The following is a 27,785-nucleotide window of genomic DNA, read 5'->3' on the forward strand; positions in this document are numbered from 1 at the left end:
AACCCCCTCTCTACTAAAAATACAAAAAAAAAAAAAACTAGCCCGGCGAGGTGGTGGCGCCTGTAGTCCCAGCTACTGGGGAGGCTGAGGCAGGAGAATGGCGGGAACCCGGGAGACGGAGCCTGCAGTGAGCCGAGAGAGATGGCTCCACGGCACTCCAGCCTGGGCGACAGAGCGAGACTCCATCTGAAAAAAAAAAAAAAAGTCATGTATATCTTACAATAAAAATGAATATTCACAACCTCAAAGAGGTCTTAAGATCCTTCACTACCCCTCAAAGAGATTTTTACATTTTCATTAAACTTCTCACTTTGGAGTAACTTTTAGTTTTATAGAAAACTTGCAAAAACAATGCAGTCTTCCTTCGCCCCTCACCCCCTTCCCCGTGATGTGACAGCGGTGAGGTGTCAACACTGCCGGGTGTTTCACCCTGAGGGGGTTCGGTCTGTGCGGTCTGCTGGGTTTGGGGCATGGTTCTCAGCGCTCTGTGTGGTGCTGCGGGGCCGCCCTGCGCCCAGGCCGGGGGTCACCGCCGGGTTTGGGGCACGGTTCTCAGTGCTCTGTGTGGTGCTGCGGGGCCGCCCTGCGCCCGGGCAAGGGATCACCGCACAGCTGGCGTCTTGTTGCAGATCATCATGCTGCGGCTGCAGAGAGTGACCTTCCTGGCTCTGCACAACTACCTCGGCCTGACCACAGAGCTCTTCAACCCTGTAAGTGGAAACCAGCTCACAAGCCCCATGTTGCTCCGGGCAGCTGGCATCGGGACAGTTGTTAGCTGGCGCAGCAGGCGCCCAGTGCCTGGTGGGGCAGTGCCAGCTACAGCTGTGGTCGTCCTGGTTGCTGGTCGTTAGGACTTCGGGAGGTGATGCTTGGGCTGTGTGTATTTTCCTACCTTAAAGCACTTGCCAGTTGATTTGGAGGCTTGATTCTCCTGGGGCCTTGTGTTCCAAAATCTCTGGTCCGTTGAGACTTGGGAAAGGTGGAATTCCTTCTCCGATGCTGGAGTTGTCCGTCTGGAGGCCCACACGGCTGTGAACAGCTGCCTGGTGCCTCTGCAGCTCCGGTTCAGGAGTCTGTGATGAGCCTTTGGTCACCTGTGTTCTGTAGGACATTGGCAGCACACACATGCTCATTCCCTTTCTGGCCCTGCAGGCTGCATACCGAGCCAACGGCCCTGTCCAGTGGAGGCTGCCCCCTCTCCATACCCATCCCGTGGGGTCCCTACAGCCATGTCCAGGAGAGGCTGCCCCTCCCCATGCCTGTCCCGTGGGGTCCCTACAGCCATGTCCAGTGGAGGCTGCCCCTCCCCATTCCCATCCCGTGGGGTCCCTACAGAAATGTCCAGGAGAGGCTGCCCCTCCCCATTCCCATCCTGTGGGGTCCCTACAGCCATGTCCAGTGGGGGCGGCACCTCTCCATACCCGTCCCGTGGGGTCCCTACGACCCTGTCCAGGAGAGGCTGCCCCTCCCCATGCCTGTCCCGTGGGGTCCCTACAGCCATGTCCAGTGGAGGCTGCCCCTCCCCATTCCCATCCCGTGGGGTCCCTACAGAAATGTCCAGGAGAGGCTGCCCCTCCCCATTCCCATCCTGTGGGGTCCCTACAGCCATGTCCAGTGGGGGCGGCACCTCTCCATACCCGTCCCGTGGGGTCCCTACGGCCCTGTCCAGGAGAGGCTGCCCCTCCCCGTGCCTGTCCCGTGGGATCCCTACAGCCATGTCCAGTGAAGGCTTCCCCTCCCCATTCCCGTCCCATGGGGTCCCTACAGCCATGTCCAGTGGAGGCTGCACCTCTCCATACCCATTCCGTGGGGTCCCTACGGCTGTGTCCAGCAGAGGCTGCCCCTCTCCATACCCATCCCGTGGGGTCCCTACAGCCATGTCCAGTGGAGGCTGCGCCTCTCCATTCCCGTTCCGTGGGGTCCCTACAGCCAGCAATCCTTGTGTGTTGCCCTTGACTGCTCCTCCTGTCTGAACCTTGCGGGGCAGAGCTGACTTGTTTGGAGGGCACAGCGTATTGTCAAGGGCACGAGGCTGTGAACCCCGGCTCTCCCTCCTCCTATCAGTGTGACCCTGGGAGGCACTTGGCCGGGATGTGGGACGGTCCCCACCTAGCTGAGCTCTCGTGGGAACTGAGTGAGACCAGGGTTTCATGCCCTGCTCCATCCCCACTGCCCGAAACAGTACCCTGATGTGCGGAGGGCTCTCCTCAGTCACGGGCAGGTAGAGCTCGGTTAGTAAATGGCCTAGCACGTTTAGTTTTTAATCTGCACATGTCAGTTGGAAATTCTAATTCTGATGACATTTTAGGGCTTGTCATCTTCAGTTGTTGACATTAAGGGAATATCTTTTTGTTTTCTACACTATTTTTTGTTTTAATGAAGAGTATTAAGGTTCTGACAATTTGGGGCATTATGTTGACTTGATAAAGTGTTTGAGGCAAGGCCTAAGGTAAAAGCAGGCTGAGCTTGGTTGGTTGCCTTAAACAGACCAGTCCTTTTTGTGAATAACTGGATTGCCCATCGCCTGAAATGCAGCATAAACTTTGCCTTGAGAGGCCCACACCTGTCACTCCTTTGAGGGGCCGACACCTGTCAGCGGGTGTGGGGTGTTCCTGGGGTGGCTCTGAACTTCCTTCTTGTGTCCCAGGAGAGCCAGGCCATCCCTCTCGTGTCTGTAGCCAGCGTGGCTGCTGGGAAGGCCAAGAAACAGGTGTTCTATGGTGAAGAAGAGCGGCTTAAAAAGCCACCGCGGCTCCAGGAGTCTTGTGACTCAGGTACTGTCCTGCACCAAGGAGGGCAATGTCCAGCCCCAGAGTCCAGGGGATCCTGCTCCCACTGCCTCAGGTCACCCCAGGTCATCTTGCACGTGCCCGAGGCCACCTCACACATCCCCAGGTCACCCCACACGCCCCAGGTCACCCCACAAGTTCCACAGCTCACTCCACACGCCCCCCTGGTCACCTCACACGCCCCCGGGTCACCTCACATGCCCCCAGGTCTCCTCACGTGTCCCCATCTCCCATCTTCTCACACTTGTCCCCGTCTCCTCACACGTGTGCCCATCTCCTCACATGCGACCCAGATGTCCTCAGACATGCCCAGGTCTCCTCACGTGTCCCCGTCTCCTCACACGGTCCCCAGGTCTCCTCATATGTCCCCGTCTCCTCACAGGAGGCCCGGATGTCCTCAGACAGGCCCAGGACCCCTCGCCATCCATTTTTAGTTGTTCTCAGAATTCTCCCTGCGTGCCTGGTCAGAGCCCGGTGCCTGATGGGGAGTGGGCTTCCCGCGTTGGTCTCTCATGTGCTGTTCTGAGCGCTAACTGGGGGGCCTGCATATGGGGAGAAAGCAGTCAGGTGCGGCGGGCACCGCATGAGTCACCCCTGGATGATCTGTGTGATGGCGTTAACAGCCACCCTACAGATCGGGTGCGTGCTTGGTTTTTTATAGCTTATCATGTTCCCAAAAGAGTTGAAGTGACTAACAAAAGTATGTGAAATTAAATGAAGCAATGCTGGTGAGAGTGGGGAGGGAATGGAGTGAGCAGAGTGGAGTGAGGAGAGTGGAGTAAGTGGGGGATGGAGTGGACGGAGTGGAGTGAGTGGGAGATGGAGTGGACAGAGTGGAGTGAGTGGGGGATGGAGTGGACGGAGTGGAGTGAGTGGGGGACGGAGTGAGGAGAGTGGAGTGAGTGGGGGATGGAGTGAGGAGAGTGGCGTGAGTGGGGGATGGAGTGGACAGAGTGGAGTGAGTGGGGGATGGAGTGGACGGAGTGGAGTGAGTGGGGGACGGAGTGAGGAGAGTGGAGTGAGTGGGGGATGGAGTGGACAGAGTGGAGTGAGTGGGGGATGGAGTGGACGGAGTGGAGTGAGTGGGGGACGGAGTGAGGAGAGTGGAGTGAGTGGGGGATGGAGTGAGGAGAGTGGAGTGAGTGGGGGATGGAGTGGACAGAGTGGAGTGAGTGGGGGATGGAGTGAGGAGAGTGGAGTGAGTGGGGGATGGAGTGGACAGAGTAGAGTGAGTGGGGGATGGAGTGGACAGAGTGGAGTGAGTGGGGGATGGAGTGGACGGAGTGGAGTGAGTGGGGGATGGAGTGGACAGAGTGGAGTGAGTGGGGGATGGAGTGAGGAGAGTGGAGTGAGTGGGGGATGGAGTGGACGGAGTGGAGTAAGTGGAGGATGGAGTGGACGGAGTGGAGTGAGTGGGGGATGGAGTGAGGAGAGTGGAGTGAGTGGGGGATGGAGTGGACGGAGTGGAGTGAGTGGGGGATGGAGTAAGGAGAGTGGAGTGAGTGGGGGATGGAGTGAGGAGAGTGGAGTGAGTGGGGGATGGAGTGGACGGAGTGGAGTGAGTGGGGTATGGAGTGGACGGAGTGGAGTGAGTGGGGGATGGAGTGAGGAGAGTGGAGTGAGTGGGGGATGGAGTGGACGGAGTGGAGTGAGTGGGGGATGGAGTGGACGGAGTGGAGTGAGTGGGGGATGGAGTGAGGAGAGTGGAGTGAGTGGGGGATGGAGTGAGGAGAGTGGAGTGAGTGGGGGATGGAGTGGACAGAGTGGAGTGAGTGGGGGATGGAGTGAGGAGAGTGGAGTGAGTGGGGGATGGAGTGAGGAGAGTGGAGTGAGTGGGGGATGGAGTGGACGGAGTGGAGTGAGTGGGGGATGGAGTGAGGAGAGTGGAGTGAGTGGGGGATGGAGTGAGGAGAGTGGAGTGAGTGGGGGATGGAGTGGACAGAGTGGAGTGAGTGGGGGATGGAGTGGACGGAGTGGAGTGAGTGGGGGATGGAGTGAGGAGAGTGGAGTGAGTGAGGGATGGAGTGAGGAGAGTGCAGTGAGTGAGGGAGTGGACGGAGTGGAGTGAGTGAGGGAGTGGACGGAGTGAGTGAGTGAGTGAGTGAGGGAGTGGACGGAGTGGACGGAGTGGAGTGAGTGAGGGAGTGGACGGAGTGAGTGAGTGAGTGAGTGAGGGAGTGGATGGAGTGGACGGAGTGGAGTGAGTGAGGGAGTGGATGGAGTGGACGGAGTGGAGTGAGTGAGGGAGTGGACGGAGTGGAGTGAGTGAGGGAGTGGACGGAGTGGAGTGAGTGAGGGAGTGGACGGAGTGGAGTGAGTGAGGGAGTGGACGGAGTGAGTGAGTGAGTGAGGGAGTGGACGGAGTGGACGGAGTGGAGTGAGTGAGGGAGTGGATGGAGTGGACGGAGTGGAGTGAGTGAGGGAGTGGACGGAGTGGAGTGAGTGAGGGAGTGGACGGAGTGGAGTGAGTGAGGGAGTGGACGGAGTGGACAGAGTGGAGTGAGTGGACGGAGAGGACGGGGTGGAGTGAGTGAGGGAGTGGAGGGAGTGGACGGAGTGGACGGAGTGGAGTGAGTGAGGGAGTGGACGGAGTGGAGTGAGTGAGGGAGTGGACGGAGTGGACGGAGTGGAGTGAGTGAGGGAGTGGATGGAATGGACGGAGTGGAGTGAGTGAGGGAGTGGACGGAGTGGACGGAGTGGAGTGAGTGAGGGAGTGGATGGAGTGGACGGAGTGGAGTGAGTGAGGGAGTGGACGGAGTGGACGGAGTGGAGTGAGTGGACGGAGAGGACGGAGTGGAGTGAGGGAGTGGATGGAGTGGACGGAGTGGAGTGACTGCTTCGCTCATGTGCTTGGGAGCCCGTGAGGGTCACAGCCACATTTAAACACAGCTCTGGCTGATGTGCTTTTTCTCAGAAATGCATTTATTATTATTATTATTTTATTATTTTTATTATTATAGAGACAGGGTCTTGCTCTGTTGCCCAGGCTGGAGTGTGGTGGTGCGACCTTGGCTCACTGCCACCCCCACCTCATTGCCTGAAAGGGTTCTCCTGCCTCAGCCCACTGAGTAACTGGGTCCACAGGCACGTGCCACTAGGCCCAGCTCATTGAGTTTCATTTTTTAAGTTTTTGTAAAGATGGCATCTTGCCACGTGGTCCAGGCTGGTCTTGAACTCCTGGTCTGAAGTGATCCTCCCACCTTGGCCTCCCGAATTGTTTGGATGACAGGTGTGAGCCGCTGCACTTGGCCTGAAAGTGCGTTTTAGAATATGTGTCATTGCCTGAATGGCATTTCTTTCACTGGATTAGGTCCGTGTGACTTGGTGGGGCAGCAGCTGTCCTGGGTGGGGTCTAGGCAGAGACCAGGCCTGGGGAGGGCTCATGGGCCTCTATAGGTAAGGACAGTGTCCAGGCAGGGCAGCCTCCTTCAGCCTGTGTGGTGGGCAAGGCCAGGCTCCTTCCTTGTTTCACCCGAGGGGCAGATGCAGCCCTGCGTGGCCCATCCCAGCTGAGCCCAGACAGCTGCATCCACCAAGGCATGCCCTGAGAACCGCTGGCCGGCAGCCCCACCTGGATGGAATTTGCCTTCAAGGCACTTGGCCCACAGCTGGGCAATCAGGGCAGCAAGGCCTTGGAGGGGGGCAGGGGGGATTGGGCTAGGGATGGAAGGGGTGGGGAGGAGGGATTGGAGTGGGGAGGGGAGATTTGGGGGAGGGGGATTAAGGTGGGGAGGGGGATTGGGGCAGGGAGGGGCCAGGGCTAGTCAGAGGCTGGCACTCGCTTGCACTCACCGGCTGGCCCAGCAGATGCAGATGGCCAGGTGGCCTGAGGGCTGGTCCAGAGCGTGTGCAGGGGCGCAGGGCACTGTGGGGCACGCCAACTGCTGCTGCTGCGGGGACCGTGCTCCCCGCGTGGCCCCGACTGGGCTGCATGGGATGCCAGGGAGTGCGTGCAGACCCAGGTTGCTCACGGCTGCCTCCCCAGCAGATCACGGGGGCGGCCGCCCAGCAGCTGCTGGGCCTCTGCTGAAGAGGAGCCAGTCCGTTCCCGCGCCTTCTGTTCGCAAAGAGATCTTGGACGAGCTGGAGAAGCCCGGGGCAGGTGACGCTGACCCTTCAGCCCCACAAGGTAAAGAACCTCCGACGGCTGCCCGGCCGGTGTGGCCCACAGGCCCTCAGCGTCTGAGACCCAGGCTGAGCTGCACTGACGCCCAGCATCGCTGCCGAGGCGGGTGTCTTCCGCTAGGTTTGATTTGTCGCTGGACAAAAGTCCCACATGCCCAGAGGGGCCTGTGCCTGCCCTCTGGCTCTAGGGTCGAGGCTTGGTGGCCATCCTGCTGCCCAGAACACCCTGGTGTGCTCCTCTGCGTCCCCGCCGTGTCCTACCCCCACCACTGCCCGGGCTGGGCCGGTGCCACGAGATGCCCTGCAGAGCCATGTGCTCGGCCCTTCCCGCTCTTCCTGCACGGTCCCTCTCCTGCCTTGCGTCCGCCTTGTGTGCTGGGTCTCTAGCAAGCCTGTGCTTCCTTTGCCAGCCCTGCTGAACTGTGCCTCCCTGCAGGGACCTTTGCTATAACTGACGTGGAGCAAAACCCCAACACACGGGGGACCCGCCCGCAGCCACGGGGCCGGGGCCTTCTCAGGGCAGCCTCCCAAGTCCACGCTGCTCGGCGGTGCAGCCGTGCTCCTGCCGCAGACCTGCCCCTCCGCCATCTGCCACCGCCGGCCACCAGCAAGCTCATGGGCTCCTGCTGCATTCGATTCCATCTGGGCGTCCCTCCTAGACTGTCCGGTCCTGTTCTCTGCCCACTTTCTGCAGTTCTGGAGTTTGGTTGATTTGTGTTGATTCCTTATGTGCTGTAGGTAGAGATCCCTGGTTAGTTTCATTTTTGGAGATTGTCTTCCCCTTGTCTCCTTAGTTTTTGTTGGGGATTCTCTTCCCTCTTGTCTCATTGGTTTCGGTTGTTGGAGGTTCTCTTCCCTCTTGTCCGTGGGCTGGAAAATGCCGCCTCGGACCTTGATGCAACAGGGACCCTGATGTTCCTCTGTGGAAAGCCAGCCCTTTGCTTTGGCACCTGTGATTTGTGTTTTGGGTCTTATTTATTCTTTCCTTATTCCTGAGTCATAAATAAATTTTCCAAAGACTATTTTATTTCTTTTTTTTTTTTTTTAATTATTTTTTTTGAGACGGAGTTTCGCTCTTGTTGCCCAGGCTGGACTGCAATGGCCGGATCTCAGCTCACTGCAATCTTCACCTCCCAGGTTCAAGTGATTCTCCTGCCTCAGCCTCCCAAGTTGCTGGGATTACAGGCATGCGCCACTGCACCCGGCTAATTTTGTATTTTTAGTAGAGACGGGGTTTCTCCACGTTGGTCAGGCTGGTCTCAAACTCCTGACCTCAGGTGATCCGTCCGCCTTGGTGACCTTTGTTGCCATAGATTGGTTTACAGTTTGGATTTTTTAAAAAACAGCAGGACTTGATGGGGGCATGAGTAACACATAGCACAGTGCACCGGGCTGAAGGGTGCAGCTCCCTGAAACCCGACCAGCGCGCCCTCAGTGTAAGCCTCGGAGACACGCGCCCCTTTCCAAGGCCCAGCGCTCCTGTCTCTCCATGTCCGGCTTCCCAGGGAGGGGCACGTGGCTGTGCTCCTGGGCCTGGTTCCTTCCTGCAGTGCCACGTGGCAGCGGCAGCTGTGTGGCATGTGTCCGCGGTTAGTGTCTGCGCGGTTCCTCTGTATTCCGCTGAGAAATGGGTGTAGCGAATTCCACAGTTTGGATGGAAAACCGCAGCGCAGATGATTCACTCACATGTGCAGCTGCACACGCAGGGCTGGATCCGTGCCTGGACATGCGTGACCCCGTCGTGCAAACCGCACACCCTTCCTCAGAATCCACTGCAGCTGGTCCAGAGGTCGGATACGCTGTGTGTGTAGTGCTGTGTAATGCTGAGGCCGGGCCGTGAAAGGGTGCACACTGCTTCATCCCGCTCAGCCCGAGGCTGCCCAAAAACAGCAACAGGGGAGCTCTTTGGAGGGGTGCCTCAACCCCCTCCCTCTGAGATGGGGCTGGGACTGCAAAGAGCCAAGCCCCAAGCACCAGCGTGACGGCCCCGGGCACCTGTTAGGGGAGCTCACGTTCAGAGGGCGGCAGCATCCCTGAGATGGACAACGAGAAAAAGGGGGCTCTACACAGGGATGCCCGCCGCGAGCGGTCAGGGTGTGGCGTGCACGGGAAGGTTTGATGGATTTGGCTCAGGGCCAGGGCTGGTTTCTTTCAGTGTCTTAGGCACTAACCGGGCTACCTCTATCAGTGCCCAGAACTGTTGAAGGCACCGTGTGGGTTTAAGCTGCTGAGAAAACCTGTAGTTGCTGGCCACAGAGCCATTGAGGCAGATGCCGAAAGAAAGCAGGGGGTGGGGGGGATCTCAGGGCCCGACTCCCTCGAGGGACCTGAGTCTGACCTGCCGGGGTTTGAGCAGTTAGACTGCAGGGTGCGCTCAGCCCACCCCGGGAGTGTTCGAGCCTGTGGCCCAGCGAGCCATGTCCTGAGTGTCCCCTCTGCGTGTAGGGGGCCCAGCCAGTGCCACTTCCGATCTGGGGATGGCATGTGACCGTGCCAGGGTCTTCCTGCACTCGGACGAGTACCCTGGGAGCTCCATGGCCAGCAAGGTAGGCCCTGGCTGTCATTTCTGACCCTCCTCTTGGGGCCCTGCCCTCTCCGTGGCTCGCTGGTGCGTTGGCGGCACCGCTGGCTCTGGTGTCATTGGCACCTGCAGCTTCAGGAGGCTCAGCCGGCCTTTCTGGACTGTGCGAGTCAGACCCGGCCGCGCCCTTGTGCAATGTTCCCCAATCACCTCCCTTCTAATTGCTGGTATCTCTGTTCTTCTCGAGTCCAAGAAAAACGTGATGGTCGCAGAGATGCCCTCCCCAGTCTCCCACCACTCAGAGAGTCATGCGGATGAGACCCTGGCCAGCAGGAAGTCGGACGCCATCTTCAGAGCTGCCAAGAAGGACCTGCTCACCCTGATGAAGCTGGAAGTGAGTGGCCCCAGCGGGCACCTGGCCCTTGTCCCACCCAGGGCCCGTGGGCTCCTCTCTGCCTCTGTTGGGCAGTGGTTCCGGGTGTGGAGGATGGTGGCTGCAAAGGGGGCGCTTCGGGTGGAGTGCAGGCTTGGTTGTCTTTTGGGGTCCCCCTTTGGGAAGCCAGCAGCTTGAGATCGTCTTATGTTCAAACTCAAAGCTGAGGCTTTCTGGGACATCACGGTTTCCCAAAGCTGGACTTCAGAATTCTCATCTATGTTTATATTTAATACAGCAATAACAGTGTCAGATTATTAGAGTATGATATTTTTCTCAGCTTCAGATTATTAGAGTATGATATTTTTCTCAGCTTCATTAGTTCATCTAGGATGTAATTTCTTACATATGATGGAAACCTTTTTTTTTTTTTTTTTTTGGAGACAAGAGTCTCGCCATATTGCCCAGGCTGGAGTGCAGTGGTACGATCTCGGCTCACTGCAACCTCTACCTCCTGGGTTCAGGTGATTCTCCTGCCTCAGCCTCCCGAGTAGCTGGGATTACAGGCGCCCACCACCACGCCCAGCTAAATTTTGTATTTTTAGTAGAGATGGGGTTTTACCATGTTGGCCAGGCTGTCTCGAACTCCTGACCTCAAATGATTTGCCCGCCTCAGCCTCCCAGAGCATGGGGATTATAGGCGTGAGCCACTGCACCTGGCTGATGGAAAGCTTTGAATCGGTAAAAAAGCAGCCGTGATAGTGTCGTGAGCTCCCAGGCACCAGTCACCTAGTTCCGTAATTACCAGTCATGGCCAATCACTTTACAACTGTACTCCTCGTCCCTCCCCCAATTATTTTCTGTCTGAAAAATCTCAAACCTGATGTAGTTTCACATCATTCCTCTCTAACGGTTAAGGACTCCGTTTTGAGGCATAACCACAGTGTCGTTCTGCAAGTGAAATGTTAAAAAGCTTTGATTGCTCACCCACCCAGCGCGCTCCTGGGCCCCTGACTGTTGGGAGTGGTTCTCAGTGGTTTCTTGTTGTACAGATCAGGATCTGAGTAAGGGCCATAAACTGCAGTTGGCTGATCTATCTCTTAAATCTCCTTTTCTGGCCGGGCACGGTGGCTCACACGTGTAATCCTAGCACTTTGAGAGGCCGAGGCAGGTGGATCACCTGAGGCCAGGAGTTCGAGACCAGCCTGACCAACATGGTGAACCTCTGTTTCTACTAAAAATACAAAAATTAGCCGGGTGTGGTGGTGGGCGCCTGTAATCCCAGCTACTCGGGAGGCTGAGGTGGGAGAACTGCTTGAACCTGGGAGGCGGAGGTTGCAGTGAGCTGAGATTGTGCCACCACACTCCAGCCTGGGCAACAAGAGCGAAACTCTGTCCTGAAGGGAAAAAAAAAATCTCTCTCTCTCCTTTTTTTTTTTTTTTGGAGAGTGTCTCGCTCTGTCTTCCAGCCTGGAGTACAGTGGTGCCATCTCAGCTCACTGCAACCTCCACTTCCTGGGCTCAAGTGATCCTCCCACCTCAGCCTCCCGAGTAGCTGGGACCACTGGCTCGCCACCACAGCTGGCTAAGTTTTGTATTTTTAGTAGAGATGGGGTTTTGCCATGTTGCCCAGGCTGGTCTCAAACTCCTGACCTCAAGTGATCCACCTGCCTCGGCCTCCAAAAATTCTGGGATTACAGGCATGAGCCACTGTGCCCAGCCAGTCTTCTCTCTCTTTAAACAGCTTTTTGTTGTGGGAAAACTCAAAGCTGTATAGAATAGATGGAATAATATGTGGAGGTGAGTACCTGGCAGCCCTCACGGCAGCGGTCATGCCACAGCCCGCCTTGTTTTCTCTGCACCCCTTCCATACTGTCCAGGTGCCCACCCTCGAAGCAAATCCCATCATCATAGCACGTCACTGGTGGATCTTTCAGGATTCATCCCTAACCACACACTCTTATCATTTCTGAATACTTAACAGCAATCCTTAAAACGGCCAAATGGCTTCAGCCGTGCGGTCAGTGTCCCCCGTCCAGTGGCCTCGTCCGTGTCACAGTCCACTGTGTGGTCCACACCATGGCTGGCTCCCGCATCCCCTGTGTCCCCTGCATCCCTCTCGTCCCCCACATCCCCCTCGTTCCCTGCATCCACCTCGTCTCCCACGTCCTCCTCGTCCCCCTTGTCCCCCTCATACCCCCATCCCCTGCTTCCCCCTCGTCTCCCACGTCCCCCTTGTCTCCCACGTTTCCCTCATCTCCCACGTCCCCCTCGTCTCCCACGTCCCCCTTGTCCCCCTCATCCCCCTCATCCCCTGCTTCCCCCTCATCCCCTGCTTCCCCCTCGTCTCCCACGTCCCCCTCGTCTCCCACGTCCCCCTCGTCTCCCACATCCCCCTCGTCTCCCACATCCCCCTCATCCCCTGCTTCCCCCTCGTCTCCCACGTCCCCCTCGTCTCCCACGACCCCCTCGTCTCCCACGTCCCCCTTGTCCCCCTCATACCCCCATCCCCTGCTTCCCCCTCGTCTCCCACGTCCCCCTTGTCTCCCATGTCCCCCTCGTCTCCCACGACCCCCTCGTCTCCCACGTCCCCCTTGTCCCCCTCATCCCCCTCATCCCCTGCTTCCCCCTCGTCTCCCACGTCCCCCTCGTCTCCCACATCCCCCTCGTCTCCCACGTCCCCCTCATCCCCTGCTTCCCCCTCATCTCCCACGTCCCCCTCGTCTCCCACGTCCCCCTCGTCTCCCACATCCCCCTCGTCTCCCACGTCCCCCTTGTCCCCCTCATCCCCTGCTTCCCCCTCATCCCCTGCTTCCACCTCATCCCCTGCTTCCCCCTCATCCCCTGCTTCCCCGTCGTCTCCCACGTCCCCCTCGTCTCCCACGTCCCCCTTGTCCCCCTCATCCCCCTCATCCCCTGCTTCCCCCTCATCTCCCACGTCCCTCGTCTCCCACGTCCCCCTCATCCCCCTCATCCCCCTCATCCCCGGCTTCCCCCTTGTCTCCCACGTCCCCCTCATCCCCCTCATCCTCCTCATCCCCTGCTTCCCCCTCGTCTCCCACGTCCCCCTCGTCTCCCACGTCCCCCTTGTCTCCCTGCTTCCCCCTCATCCCCTGCTTCCCCCTCATCCCCTGCTTCCCCCTCATCCCCTGCTTCCCCCTCATCCCCTGCTTCCCCCTCGTCTCCCACGTCCCCCTCGTCTCCCACATCCCCCTCGTCTCCCACGTCCCCCTCGTCTCCCATGTCCCCCTCGTCTCCTGAAGGCTCTGACTTTTCTTCGCGCATCTGCTTGCATCACGGAGGCCGCTTTCTTCTCCTGCCTCCCGGCTGCTCAGGCTGACAACGCGCCCTGGGGCGGTGCGGCCTGTCAGTGGCCATCGTCTGCCTGAGAGCTGGATACGTGGCTGCTCAGATTCTTCTCATCCCCTCCACCTCTTTCTCCGTCCTGTTTGACACACTTGTGGAGACGTGAGATGTCCTTTCTTTTTTGGGGGAAACTGGCTTCACTCCCTTCACCGTCAGGGTTTGGGAAGTTTAACGATTTGGTTTGAATTAACGATTTGGTTTAAATTAATGATTTGGTTTTCCGTCATCTTCTGAGGTGATGGGTGGGGTTTCTTATTTCATTATCACTGTGGACTAGGGGTTTATACACCTGATGTTTCGAACCTTTGTGGCTATGGTACCCACAGACGCTCCCTCACCCTTGGTTTGCCCCAGGGCCTCTCCATGGGCTCCGGGTCCACTGCAACCTCCACCTCCGGGGTTCAAGTGCGTTGGGCATTCCCAGCTCACCTCTGGGAGCTCCCAGATTCCAGACTCCTCGTGCCCTGGAGGGCGTCGTTCTGTAGGTGGTGGTGGTGTGGAGAAGGCGTCCCACTGCTGGCTATGCCAGCACCACTTATAAAGAAATCACCCTTTCTCCCTGAAATGACATCCTCTTTTACGTAAATTCACAAAAATATGAGTGTCTGTTTCTTAATTTCCTGCCTTGCTGCACTGTTTGGTGTCTGTGTCTGGGTCAGTGCCCTGGTTTGGCATCGGTGGCTCTACAGGGTGCCCCGTGTCCGTCAGGCCGCTGTTGGAGGACGGCCTTGGAGGAGGGCCTTGCCCGGCCTCTGGCCTCAACGCTCATTGCCCCCGAAGGGCCCAGCGCAGCCTCTGTTCTCTGGACCTTCATTTATGCTTCCCGCCCACGTTCCCTGAAGCCTGCTCTGTTTTCAGGACTCATCTCTGTTGGATGGCCGGGTGGTGCTTCTCCACGTTCCTGCAGGCACGGTGGTGTCAAGGCAGGGAGACCAGGTGAGTGGGGGTCCGGGGGGGCACTGGGACCACCCAATGGCGCAGCCCAGTGCCAGGTGGAACACCAGAGGAGGGCCTGGGCTGGGCACCAGTGACTGGGGACGTCCCAGCACCAGGCCACTGCCCCTCTGGGCACCATGGCAGAGCCCCTCCCCTCAGGCAGCCCTGAGCCCCGAGAGCTCAGTGTCCACCTTTGGCTCCTGCCGCACTGGCCCTTCCGCTCGCACCTAAGAGTGGGCTGGGCAGGCAGATTGGGAAGAGGCCATAAGGGGTCACAGTGGATACAGATCAGTGGAAGTGGCCTCGGAGTGGCTTCACGGGCACATCTGCAGACATGGGACCCAAACGTGTGGCATGTGCAGGGGCTCAGTGTGGGAGGGGCCGGGCCCCAGGCGAGGCGGTGTGAGACCCGCCATGCACAGGAACGCTGGGCTGACGCCTGTTTGCTGGGGACAGTCAGTATGCGTGCGGGTGCCGGGAGAGAAGGAGTGCAGATCCGAGGCCTGGCTCGCTGCACGGAGCCCTCGAGAACCCAGATTTCCCACGACTGCTCGTGAAATCACGAAACCGTAGACACTGCTGAAATGTTTCCAGTGAAGTCTGTGCCCAGAGCTGGTCAGGTCGGCGGATGGTCTCCCGGCCGAGCCTGGTGGCATTGTCCGCTCTGGGCCCAGAGCTGCCCCTGTCCCGCCCGCGGCCGCTCACGGCACCTCCTGAGCCCTCTGGTGTTGTCAGGACGCCAGCATCCTGTTCGTGGTCTCCGGGCTGCTGCACGTGTACCAGAGGAAGATCGGCAGCCAGGAGGACACCTGCCTGTTCCTCACGCGCCCCGGGGAGATGGTGGGCCAGCTGGCGGTGCTCACCGGGGAGCCGCTCATCTTCACCATCAAGGCCAACAGGGACTGCAGCTTCCTGTCCATCTCCAAGGCCCACTTCTATGAGTGAGTTACGGGCCAGGACCTCGGGGCGGGCCCCAGACCCACCTGCCCTGAGACCCCTCCCCGCGTGGCCGGCCTCTTCCCTGCTGCTCGCGCCCCCCTCTTTGTGCCCGGCACCTGCATAGGCCCAGGTCGGTGCCCCCTGCTCCAGCGCTCAGTCGGCCGGCCCCGTCTGCCCACAGTGATCTGCCTCACACGGCCATCTCTGTGGTCCGCTCCCAGCTGTGTTCACGTATCACCAGTCGGTTCTGGGGCTGCCCGGCTTGGCTCAGCAGGACCCGCGTTGGGGCGGGGCCGGGCGTCAGGGTCTGTGAGCCTCCCCACCCCTGCGGCCTGGGCTGTTGTGTCGGGAGCTGGTGATGTGGAGGTGGAAGGGCGAGGCAGTGGGTGAGGACGCGGCTCTGGCTCAGGGGCAGGAGCCCCACTGACGTGTGTCCCTTCTTGGGGCAGAATGTGCCTGTGCCGCCTTCCAGGCTCTGGGCTGGAGACATCTGTCCACTTGAGCCCAGCCCACGAGTCTCAGATTCGGCCCCTCCAGGCTCAGAGCTGCCCTCAGCCCGCCTGTGGGCTGCCTGGCAGAGCCGCCACGTCTTCCCATCCACGGTGCTGGGCGTTCTGCTCTGTCAGGTCCAGAATCTCCTGGAGCCTGGGGTTCAGTTTAATCCCAGCTCTCACCTCTGGCGGCTTGAGCCGTTCTGTGTGTTTTCTGGAGGTCCCCCGCACCCCCGTAGGCCAGACGTCTGCTGTGGTCTCAGAGCTCTTCTGCCTGAGTGGTTGGGCAGGGGGAGCGGTCAGGAGCCTGAAGGTCAGTGAAATCGCAGCAGCTGAAGAAAACGGGTCGGCTGGGCGCAGCGGCTCACGCCTGTAATCCCGCAAACAGCACCGCGCCAAGCTCTGCTTCAGCCTGGGGACCCCGAGCAGGGCAAGGGGCAGGGGTGGGGGCAGCGGGGCCCTGGCACTGTTCGGAAGGGCTTTCTGCATGGCCTCTGTCTTCCCGGCCTGGCCTGAGTGGCTCCAGCCGGGTCCCGATGCTGGGTGCCCTGAAACCGCAGCGTGTGGATGGGGAGACTGAGGCTCCAAGTCCCGGTCCCTCCACCAGCAGGGGACCCTGGGTGGAGCTGGACCCGTCTCCCTCCTGAGCGTCCCCAGCTGCTCCATGTCGGCGGCGCCAGGGAGATAGATGCTCAGGACGGATGGCAAAGAGCAGGGACAGGAACCACCCAGGGCAGAGCTCAGGGCCCTTGGCCCCCTCTTAATGCAGCTCAGTCCCCCGTGCTGTGTGTCGGTGTGTGTCTGCGTGTGTCTGTGTGTGTCTGCGTGTGTCTGTGTATGTCTCTGTGTGTCTGGATGTGTCTGTGTGTCTGCGTGTGTCCATGTGTCCGTGTGTCTGCGTGTGTCTGCGTGTGTCCATGTGTCTGTGTGTCTGCGTGTGTCTGTGTGTGTCCATGTGTGCGTGTGTCTGTGTGTGTCTGCGTGTGTCTGTGTATGTCTCTGTGTGTCCGTGTGTCTGTGTGTGTCTGCATGTGTCTGTGTGTGTCCATGTGTCCGTGTGTCTGCGTGTGTCTGCGTGTGTCCATGTGTCCGTGTGTCTGCGTGTGTCCATGTGTCCGTGTGTCTGCGTGTGTCTGCGTGTGTCCATGTGTCCGTGTGTCTGCGTGTGTCTGCGTGTGTCCATGTGTCCGTGTGTCTGCGTGTGTCCATGTGTCCGTGTGTCTGCGTGTGTCTGCGTGTGTCCATGTGTCCGTGTGTCTGCGTGTGTCTGCGTGTGTCCATGTGTCCGTGTGTCTGCGTGTGTCTGCGTGTGTCCATGTGTCCGTGTGTCTGCGTGTGTCTGCGTGTGTCCATGTGTCCGTGTGTCTGCGTGTGTCTGCGTGTGTCCATGTGTCCGTGTGTCTGTGTGTGTCTGTGTGTGTCCATGTGTCCGTGTGTCTGTGTGTGTCTGTGTGTGTCCATGTGTCCGTGTGTCTGTGTGTGTCTGTGTGTGTCTGTGTGTCTGGATGTGTCCGTGTGTCTGCGTGTGTCTGTGTCTGTGTATGTCTCTGTGTGTCCGTGTGTCTGCGTGTGTCTGTGTGTGTCCATGTGTCCGTGTGTCTGCGTGTGTCTGTGTGTGTCCATGTGTCCGTGTGTCTGCGTGTGTCTGCGTGTGTCTGTGTGTGTCCATGTGTCCGTGTGTCTGCGTGTGTCTGTGTGTGTCTGCGTGTGTCTGTGTGTGTCCATGTGTCCGTGTGTCTGCGTGTGTCTGTGTGTCTGCGTGTGTCCATGTGTCCGTGTATCTGTGTGTGTCTGCGTGTGTCTGTGTGTGTCCATGTGTCCGTGTGTCTGCGTGTGTCTGTGTGTCTGCGTGTGTCCATGTGTCCGTGTATCTGTGTGTGTCTGCGTGTGTCTGTGTATGTCTCTGTGTGTCTGCGTGTGTCTGTGTGTCTGCATGTGTCCATGTGTCCATGTGTCTGTGTGTGTCCGTGTGTCTGCGTGTGTCTGTGTGTGTCTCCATGTGTCCGTGCGTGTGTCCGTGCGTGTCTGCGTGTGTCTGTGTGTGCCTGCGTGTGTCCGTGCGTGTCTGCGTGTGTCTGGATGTGTCTGTGTATCTGCATGTGTCTGTGTGTCTACGTGTCTGCGTGTCTGTGTGTCTGTGTGTCTCCGTGTGTGTCTGCGTGTGTCCATGCATGTCTCCGTGTGTCTATGTGTATCTGCATGTGTCTGCGTGTGTCTACGTGTCTGTGTGTGTCCATGTGTGTCTCCGTGTGCCTGTGTATGTCTATGTGTGTCCGTGCGTGGTGTGCCTTGCAGCCGTCACCCCAGCCAGCGTCCCGGAGCTCCTCCTCCACCCCCAGGACTGTAAATGCCACATTCATGCCCTTCAAGCCCTCACCCAGCCGCTGTCTTGCCAACTCCTCGGCATCGAAGGGGCTTCCCCCACCTCCTGTGCAAAGTGGATCCTGATTCCGCGTTTGCTCTTCCTCCTGCTTTTGCCTTCTGAGGAAATGGCAGCTCCACCTGCCTGTGGCTGGGGCTAGGCCTGGAGTCGCCCAGCGTCACTCTCATTCCTGGTGCAGGTTGCCACACATCCCACCTTGCCACTGCCCAGAGCCACTGGGCACGTCCCTGCTGCAGCCGTCACCCTCCGCAGTCTGTCCACACACGACCACTGGGGAGAAGACAATGTTCCCCGCGTCAGAGGCCCCAGCACCCTCCACCCACCCAGGAGAGTCCCTGTGCTCTCGAGGCCCCATGTGGTCTCTCAGCCTCTGCCTTTGCCCTTCATGGCACTCACTGCCAGCCACAGTCGTGGCCCGAGTGTGCATTATGCACCTCCTGACGGCATGTGCAGTCCCCTGCCAGGACCACAGCCTGACACAGGGTCCATGCCCAAGGGGCACTCACGGGTGTGCCAGGAGGGGACTCTCTGGGCTCCTTAACAGCTGCTGGCCACCAGGCACATGGTGGGCAGTGCTGTGCCCTGGGGCAGGCAGCTGACCAGGGCATGCCCCATCCCAGCCCCCACCAGTGGTCTCTGCCCTCAGTGTGGGGTGGGGGTGGTGGGTCCCATCCACTCCTGAGCCCTGTGGCCCTGGGTGAAGGGTAGGGCTGGAGGGATGGGTGGAAGTGACTCTGGGCTGCCCGGCAGAATCATGCGGAAGCAGCCGACCGTCGTCCTGGGCGTGGCGCACACCGTGGTGAAGAGGATGTCGTCCTTCGTGCGGCAAATCGACTTTGCCCTGGACTGGGTGGAGGTGGAGGCCGGGCGAGCGATATACAGGTGAGGCTGTGGGTGTCACACACTCGGTGTCCACGCTGCCCTGGCATGCAGGATTCGGGGGTGGGCAAAGCACAGTAACCATGGAAACCACACACGGAAGGCTGGATTTCCCCAGCCCCACCCCAGCTTAGCTCGGCAACACGCTTCATGGCCTCCTGGATTTCGTGACAGCCACACACGCTTGGACACAGCCGATGTTCTACGAGCATCTCTGTGTCAGTATATTCAAGCCCACACCATCCCTTTAAAAGCACCCCACTGGCCAGGTGCGGTCGCTCACACCTGTCATCCAGCACTTTGGGAGGCCGAGGCAGGTGGATCACAAGGTCAGGAGTTCGAGACCAGCCTTGCCAACATGGGTGAAACCCTGTCTCTATTAAAAATACAAAATTAGCTGGGCGTGGTGGCACGTGCCTATAATCCCAGCTACTCGGGAGGCTGAGGCAGGAGAATCGCATGAACCTGGGAAGTGGAGGCTGCAGTGAGCAAAGATCGTGCCATTGCACTTCAGCCTGGGCAACAAAGCGAGACTCCGTCTCAAAAAATAATAATAATAATTAAAACCAAGAAAATTTGAGGATATTTATTCATTTAAAACAACCCATGCCTATTAACATAAATATTTTAAAATAAAAAGTAGGTTTTCCAAAACAAAAATAAGACAGTGAGAAGCCTGCGTTTTCTATTTCTCCATCTTGAGTCTGTCTGCTGTTGGGAAGCTGGGTTTGGGGGCTGAGGCTGGGGGTCCAGGGCTGCAGGGCCTCTGTGTCTCCCGCAGGCAGGGGCTGGGGGTTCAGGGCTGCAGGGCCTCTGTGTCTCCCGCAGGCAGGGGGACAAGTCTGACTGCACGTACATCATGCTCAGCGGCCGGCTGCGCTCTGTGATCCGGAAGGACGACGGGAAGAAGCGCCTGGCCGGGGAGTACGGCCGAGGAGACCTTGTCGGTGTGGTAGGTGCTGGGCCCTGCTCCTGCCTCCCTGACGTCTCCATCCCTCCCAGGGCGTCCTGGGTTCTGGCCTGGGTGTGGCCTGGCCAGTTACTCAGGGGAGCAAAAGCCCTGGGAGTGGACGGCAGGAGTGATGCCCTGTGGCTGCTTTGCTGTGAGTCCCAGGCTCTGCCTCTGCTGGGGGCTCCCGGTACCTATCCTGGCATCCGGGCGCACTGGCCCACTTGCCTCCGGGTGTCTCTTGAGGTATGGTAGCAGCTACAGCTGGTCTGGGCCTCCTGGGGCCATCCAGCACGGCAGGCCCCTGCATCCTGAGCGAGTCGGGGCTGCCCAGCTCCAAGGTGCCGCGGCCTGGGGCTTCTGCCGATTTGTGTTAATTTTTTGTTTGTTTGTTTGTTTTGTTGTTTAAGACGGAATTTCACTCTTGTTGCTCAGGCTGGAGTACAATGGCATGATTTCGGCTCACCACAACCTCCACCTCCTGAGTTCAAGCGATTCCCCTGCTTCAGCCTCCTGAGTAGCTGGGATAAAAGGCGCCCGCCACCACGCCAGGCTAATTTTGTGTTTTCAGTAGAGACGGGGTTTCTCCGTGTTGATCAGGCTGGTCTTGAACTCCCGACCTCAAGTGATTCACCCACTTCAGCCTCCCAAAGTATTAGGATTACAGGCGTGAGCCACCACTCCTAGCCTATGTTAAGTTTTTTTTTTTTTTTTTTTTTTTTTTTTTGAGACAGAGTCTCACTCTATCACCCAGACTGTAGTGCAGTGGCACGGTCTCATGCATTGCAACCTCCGCCTCCTGGGTTCACGCAATTCTCTGCCTCAGCCTCCCAAGTAGCTGGGATTACAGGCGCCCGCCACCACGCCCAGCTAATTTTTTGTAATTTTAGTAGAGACAGGGTTTCACCATCTTGGCCAGGCTGGTCTTCATCCGTCCACCGGGTGAAGGCTCATACACCTGGCCGGATGCCGGCAGGGAGGCCTCAGTGTCAGATGGCCAGGCTCCCGCAGGTTCTGAGGGACACATCTTAAAAAGAGGTTTTTTCCAGGCCGGGCACAGCGGCTCACGCCTGTAATCCCAGCACTGTGGGAGGCCTAGGTGGGCAGATCACGAGTTCAGGGGATTGAGACCATCCTGGCTAACATGGTGAAACCCTGTCTGTACTAAAAATACAAAAAAAATAGTCAGACGTGGTGGCGGGTGCCTGTGGTCCCAGCTACTCAGGAGGCTGAGGCAGGAGAATAGTGTGAACCCAGGAGGAGGAGCTTGCAGTGAGCCGAGATCGTGCCACGGCACTCCAGCCTGGGTAACAGAGCGACAAGACTCCGTCTCAAAAAAATAAATACATAAATAAAAGACTGTTCTCCAAAGGCATTTATTTCTTCGGAAGAGCTGAGACTGCCCTTGTTCCAGCCTGTGGTGTCTGATGCCTGTGTCTGTGTCTTGCCTGGAGCGAGTCACAAAGGTGCGGGGAGCACCTTTGGCTTCTGGCATGTTCCAGTGGTTCTGACAACACGCCACATGCCAGCATTCACTGGCTGCCTCCGCCTTGCGATGCGGAGGGTGTGCGGGAGCCTTGGGCTCCTCCCTTGCTTTCTGCATGCCGGGGCCATGTGTGGCTCCGGCAGGTACCAGAGGCCGTCAGGGACAGGCCCAGCTGGCTCGGCCCTCCTAAGCCCACGGCCCCAGCAGCCGGCTCCTCTCCTCAGGTGGAGACGCTGACCCACCAGGCCCGGGCGACCACGGTGCATGCCGTTCGGGACTCAGAACTGGCCAAGCTGCCGGCAGGAGCCCTCACGTCCATCAAGCGCAGGTACCCACAGGTGAGGATGGCGCAGGTAGGGCGCGGAGCAGATGAGGGCACGGAACAGGTGAGAGCGGAGCAGGTGAGGGCAGAGCGGGTGAGGGCGGAGCGGATGAGGGTGCGGATGAGGGCAGGGCACAGGTGAGGGCATGGAGCAGGTGAGGGTGCAGAGCAGGTGAGGGAGTGGAACTGGTGAAGGTGGCACAAGTGAGGCGCCCAGCAGGTGAGGGCAGGGCACAGGTAAGGATGTGGAGCAGGTGAGGGCATGGAGCTGGTAAGGGCATGGGTGAGGGTGGTGCGGGTGAGGGTGGCACAGGCCATATCCCAAGCTGTGCCCTGAGTTGTGATGATCATTCGGTCCACGTGGATGGAAAATGACCTGGAGGGGCAGTCTGAAGGAGGTGAAGATCAGGGCCCAGCTGGGTGGGGGCCAGGAACGGTGGGTAGGAAAACTGGAGAGGTGCCTGGGCTGCTTCCCAGGACAGTCGCACAGCTGCCTTCTTGGTGCTCTCTACTTGTGAGTGACGTGGGTACGGCAGAGGAAAGGGAAGCGACTCTGGCTCTGAGATCTGGAGGAGGACAGGGTGGGCTGCTTGCAAGTGCAGGGTCAGCGGTGAGGAGAGCGCCCAGGAAGGACCAGCCGAGGGGCCTGAAGGGCAAGTCTGTGGCTGTTCGTCAGCAGCCAGCACACGGATCCCAAGAAGTTCTTCATTCTAGAACAAATGGAAAGGGGGTGCAGGTGTGGCCCCTAGCATGTCGCAGGGCCTTCTAGAGCCAGTGCCTCTCACCGCCCCTGGGGCTCACCCTGGGAGGCCATCACTGCCCTCCCTCCACCACCTCCCCTCAGGTAGCGCTTCTCCCACCCACAGTTCCTGGGCCCTGGTTCTCCCGCCCACAGCTCTGGGTCCTGGTTCTCCCGCCTGCAGCTCCCGGGTCCTGGCGCTTGCTGCAATTGCCCATTTATGGACCAGGAGAGCCTGTCGGAGCGTGTGAGTGCAGCTCACAGCGCCAGCAGGCTCTGGGGCGGCAGCCACAGTTGCTGGGAGCAGCAGGGAGCCAGGCCACTCCTCCATCTGCTTTGTCCTGGTCTGCAGGGCGGGCCTTGTCTTCATGAGCTCCTCGGAGCAGGAGCCCTGGCCCACCCTTTAGAGGCCGCTGCAGGGCTCCATCCAACCAGCAGCTTATGGGAGACAGTATGGGTGGAGCCAGTGAGTCCACTGTTGTGGCGCCAGCTTTGCTGTACAGTCAGCCCCTGGGCAGGGTCCCTGCAGGCCAGCGACCCCTGGTGTGGGGACTGTTTGGTCCAGTCGGGACGAATGTCCCCAACCGTGCCCTGAAGCGGGGTTGGCACCCAGGAGCAGTGGCCACAATGAGAAGCCTGCCAGCCTGCCCTTGTCCTGCCTTCAGGGTCGGTGGCTTCCCCTGGAGTTGTCTGCCTGCCTGGAAGTGAGAGTGAGGCTGGCCTGGGCTCACGGTCACAGGGGACATACCACTTGTACCTGCTGGCCTGGCAACCGGGAAGGCAGCCGCACGGCTTTCCTGGGCATCGTGAAGGCTCCTAGGCCTGGACAGCCATGGCCCGTGCAACTCAGTTCATGGAGGTTTTGAAAAGCAGATCCAGCGCCATTTGCTGAGTCTCGCTGTTGTTGAGCATCCCTGTCTTTGGTTCCCAGCGTTTCTCGGTTTAAAATGTGTGTCTGCCTGCAGGTGGTGACTCGGCTGATTCATCTCTTGGGTGAGAAGATCCTGGGCAGCCTCCAGCAGGGACCTGTGACAGGTGGGTCACCTCCCCCAACCCAGAGCCTCCTGGGAGCCCCCACCCAGTCCTGGAGAGCCGCCCACCCAGCCCATAGCCCTGCCCTGTCCTGTCCTGGAGCCCCGCCCACCCCGCCCATGGCCCCACCCACCCCGCCCATGGCCCCACCCCATCCTGGAGCCCCGCCCACCCAGTCCATGGCTCTGCCCCGTGCTGGAGCCTCACCCACCCAGCCCATGGCTCTGCCCTGTGCTGGAGCCCCACCCACCCAGCGCATGGCTCTGCCCCGTGCTGGAGTCTCACCCACCCATGGTCCCACCCTCCCCCTGGAGCCCCGCCCACACACGGCCCCACCCACATCAGAGCCCCGCCCACCCAGGCCCCACCCACCTCAGAGCCCCACCCACCTGAGCCCAGTAATTTTGTCAAACTGTGTCTCAATGTGGGCAGCATTGGAGGAAAGCTCTGCTATAAGTGAAAAGATGAAATGTGATATATCCGCCTCCTATTTTCTTTTTTTTTTTTTGAGACGGAGTCTCGCTCTGTCACCCAGGCTGGAGTGCAGTGGCCGGATCTCAGCTCACTGCAAGCTCCGCCTCCCGGGTTCACGCCATTCTCCTGCCTTAGCCTCCCGAGTAGCTGGGACTACAGGCGCCTGCCACCTCGCCCGGCTAAGTTTTTTTTTGTATTTTCAGTAGAGACGGGGTTTCACCATGTTAGCCAGCATGGTCTCGATCTCCTGACCTCGTGATCCGCCCGTCTCGGCCTCCCAAAGTGCTGGGATTACAGGCTTGAGCCACCGCGCCTGGCCTCTCCTATTTTCATCAGCTGATTGGAAAAAGGAAACAGGGTGAAACCTCCGTAAACGATATTGGTGGAACAGAGCTCAGTCAGTGCCCCGTGGAGCGGAGAGTGCTCTCTCCTGTGCTAAGCATGGAAAGCGAGAGACCGTTCTAGAGTGTTGGGAATTTAGTTTTTCCTGCTCCAGCGTATTCATCCTTTCCTAGTTCTGAGGTGTGCTTTTTCCGGAGCCACTGTTAGCTCTCAGGCCGTCCTCTCTCACCGGGTCCCACGGACTTGAGGACTCTGACCATTTATCTCTGGCGGACAGCATTTGACCCCAGACCCCCTTGCCGTTCTGGGAGCTCCTCTCTCCTGCCTCCCACGTCTGTGCCTGCTGCTCTCTGCCTGGAGCCCTCAGGAGAGCCTGGCTGCTGCCGCGTGTCCTGCATCTCCATCTCACCGCAGCCTCCCCGGCCTCCCCGGTCTCCCCATCCGCCCAGCACTCGCAGCTCCCTTTCCACTTCCTTTTTCTCCTCTGCGCTTGTCACCCCGATACATTGCATGACCTGTCACCTGCCTCTGGTCCCGGTGTGTGAGCTGACTGGGAGCGGGAGCCTGCGCCTGTGTTCACAGTGACGTGTGCACAGCATTGAACATCTGTCCAAGAAGCAGATGGATGCACAGAGGGCCACACAGAGTCAGCAAAGCGTGAGCCCCACTCTAGGGTGACCCCATCTTCATCTGAGTCCCTCTGCAAAACCGTTTCCAAATAAGGTCACATTTTGCGATTCTGGGTGGACATGAATTTTGGGGGACACTGTCTAACACGTAATGTGACTCTTCACTCTCTGCTCACCTACACCATGAATTTTAAGTGAATTTCTTGTAGAAGGTACCTGGTTGGATCATGTATTTTTCATCCCTTCTGACAATCTTTATCTTTTGTGTGTTTATACCGTAGATACGTAGTGTAATTATTTTGTTGGGATTTACGTCTTCCATTTTATTGTTTTTTCTGTTCTCACATCCCCCACTGTTGTTAAACACTACTGTATTTTCTTTTTTCTTTTTATTTTAGAGTTGGGGTCTCACTCTTTTGTCTAGGTTGGAGTGCAGTGGCTAGTTACACGTACAGTCATAGCTCCCTGCAACCTGTAACTCCTAGGCTCAAGTGATCCTCCCCCCTCAGCCTCCTGAGTCACTGAGACCACAGCTGTGAGCCTCTGCACCCAGCTTTTCTGTCTTCTTTTAGGTTACTTGAGGTTTTTTGAGTATTCCATTATAATTATCAACTGTGGTTTCCATGAAGTCTCTTCATATGGTATTTTCAGTGGTCACTCTAGCAATTGCAGTGTCCATGCCTAGCTTATCCTTGTCTACTGACAGCCGCATCCCATCACTTTCAGTGGTACATGGAGAACTCACCATTGTTTAGTCACTTCATCCTTCCCCGTTTATGATGTGGTTGTCTTAACTATTACCTCCGTGTGCACTGAACCCCACTCCCCAAAAACACAGGGCTACAACTTTCACTTTCAGCCATCAAACGTAACTTTTAAAACTCGGGAGAATAGGCCGGGCGCGGTGGCTCACGCCTGTAATCCCAGCACTTTGGGAGGCCAAGGCGGGCGGATCACAAGGTCAGGAGATCGAGACCACGGTGAAACCCCGTCTCTACTAAAAATACAAAAAATTAGCCGGGCGCGGTTGTGGGCGCCTGTAGTCCCAGCTACTCGGGAGGCTGAGGCAGGAGAATGGCGTGAACCCGGGAGGCGGAGCTTGCAGTGAGCCGAGATCGCACCACTGCACTCCAGCCTGGGCGACAGAGCGAGACTCCGTCTCAAAAAAAAAAAAAAAAAAAAACTCGGGAGAATAGTCCATGATGCTCACCCAGAGTCACTGTCCTCCTCCTCTTCTTCTTTAAAACTTGGGAGGAGAATAGTCCGTGATGCTCACCCAGTGTCACCGTCCTCCTCCTCTTGTTTAAAACTTGGGAAGAGAATAGTCCATGATGCTCACCCACTGTCATCGTCCTCCTCCTCTTCTTTAAAACTTAGGGAGGAGAATAGTCCGTGATGCTCACCCAGTGTCACTGTCCTCCTCCTCTTCTTTTATTTGCAGTGTCTCAGGTTTCCTTCTGTGCTCGTCTCTTTGCTGTTGCAGAATCGTGGTTAGCGGTTCTTTCAGAGAAGGTCTGAAGGCCACAGATCCGCTTGCTTTCCCTCATCAGAGAATCTGAGAATGTCTCTGCTTTGCCCTCATCCTGAAGGGTGCTTTTGCTGGATGTATTAATTCTGGTTTGGCAGAGATACAAAGTATTTCAGCACTTTTAAAATTTTGTGCCACTTCCTCATGATCTCTATTGCTTCTTTTTTTTTTTTTTTGAGGTGGAGTCTTGCTTTGTCGCCCAGGCTGGAGTGCAGTGGCGCAATCTGGGTTCACTGCAAGCTCTGCCTCCCGGGGTCATGCCATTCTCCTGCCTCAGCCTCCCGAGTAGCAGGGACTACAGGTGCCTGCCGCCACACCTGGCTAATTTTTTTGGTATTTTTAGTAGAGACGGGGTTTCACCGTGTTAGCCAGGATGGTCCCGATCTCCTGACCTCATGATCCACCCACCTTGGCCTCCCAAAGTGCTGGGATTAAAGGCATGAGCCACCGCGCCTGGCCGGCCTCTGTTGCTTCTAATGAAAGATCCAGGTATTCAGATGTTCTCCAGTAGGTAACACATCATTTTTCTCTAGCTGTGTTCAAAACTTTTTGACCAGGCACAGTGGCTCACACCTCATCCCAGCACTTTGGGAGGCTGAGACAGGAGGATTATTTGAGCCCAGGAGATCAAGACCAACTTGGGCAACATAGTGAGACCCTGTCTCTATGAATAAAATTTGAAAAATGATCTAGGCATGTTAGCACACACCTATCGTCCCAGCTACTCAGGGGGTTGAGGTGGGAGGTTCATTTGGGCCTCAGAGTTCCAGGTTACAGTGAGCTACGATCATGCCACCACAGTCCAGCCTGGGCAACAGAGCAAGACCCTGCCTCAAAACACACACACACAAAGATGTTTTTCTCTGTCTTTAGTTTTCAGAAATGTGGTTTGGAAGTGTCTGAGCATGAATACTTTGGATCTGTCCTGTTTGGGGTTTCTTCGTCTTGGACCCGTAGGTTTATAGCTTTTAACACATTTTGGAAGTGTTCAGTCTGTATGTCTTCAAACGATTCTTTCACCTGTGGACGCCTCCACCTGTTCTGGAAATAAAGTGACGCAAGTGTTAGACCTCGCGTTATTGTCCTCAAGGTCTCCGGGGCACTGTTCGTGTTTTAAATCTTTTTCTCTCTCTGATGTTAAGATGGAATTGTTTCTTTTGATCTATCTTCAGGATCTTTGGCTTTTTGTCATCTCGATTCTGCTTTGAGGCCTATCAGAGTTTTAAAAAAAATTTTCTGTCATTGTGTTTTGGTTCTTCTGTAGGCCTCCTGTTTCTTTACTAGGACGTTCTCTCTTTGTCTTTGTTTCAGGAGTGTTCAGGATTGCTGGTCCTAGCTGGTAATAACGGCTTTATTGTCCTGGAGAAATAATTCCGTCCGTGACATGTGGTTGTTTTTATCTGTGGACCGTTTCTGCTGCTCTGGTTCAGAGTCTCCTTGCTCTTGGCGTCCTGGTCGCCGTGGATGTGGCCTGGTCACTAT

At 57.8% G+C, this 27,785-nt stretch overlaps 1 protein-coding gene across 20 annotated transcripts in view; it reads left to right on the top strand.

Annotated features, from left to right (window-relative positions):
• The window catches only part of PNPLA7 (patatin like domain 7, lysophospholipase), an 84,728-nt gene that overhangs the window by 23,240 nt on the left and 33,703 nt on the right, over nucleotides 1-27,785 (top strand). For 10 of the 20 annotated variants that reach the window (XR_012424029.1, XR_012424028.1, XR_012424027.1 and 7 more), the window contains 11 exons: nucleotides 630-710; nucleotides 2,648-2,774; nucleotides 6,775-6,918; nucleotides 9,360-9,460; nucleotides 9,683-9,829; nucleotides 14,033-14,110; nucleotides 14,846-15,051; nucleotides 18,674-18,805; nucleotides 19,631-19,754; nucleotides 21,462-21,575; nucleotides 23,264-23,333. Coding sequence is in view for 16 of the 20 variants with exons in the window: in XM_045372757.3 (XP_045228692.2) it covers nucleotides 630-710; nucleotides 2,648-2,774; nucleotides 6,775-6,918; nucleotides 9,360-9,460; nucleotides 9,683-9,829; nucleotides 14,033-14,110; nucleotides 14,846-15,051; nucleotides 18,674-18,805; nucleotides 19,631-19,754; nucleotides 21,462-21,575; nucleotides 23,264-23,333 (1,324 nt within the window). In the remaining 4 variants the exon portion in view is untranslated. Of the gene's footprint in view, nucleotides 1-629; nucleotides 711-2,647; nucleotides 2,775-6,774; nucleotides 6,919-9,359; nucleotides 9,461-9,682; nucleotides 9,830-14,032; nucleotides 14,111-14,845; nucleotides 15,052-18,101; nucleotides 18,636-18,673; nucleotides 18,806-19,630; nucleotides 19,755-21,461; nucleotides 21,576-23,263; nucleotides 23,334-27,785 lie in introns of those variants that run through there. The other 10 variants (XM_045372758.3, XM_074015850.1, XM_045372761.3 and 7 more) reach the window with 6 other exon arrangements.

This window comes from Macaca fascicularis, chromosome 15 (genome assembly GCF_037993035.2).
Source record: "Macaca fascicularis isolate 582-1 chromosome 15, T2T-MFA8v1.1".
NCBI lineage: Eukaryota > Metazoa > Chordata > Mammalia > Primates > Cercopithecidae > Macaca > Macaca fascicularis.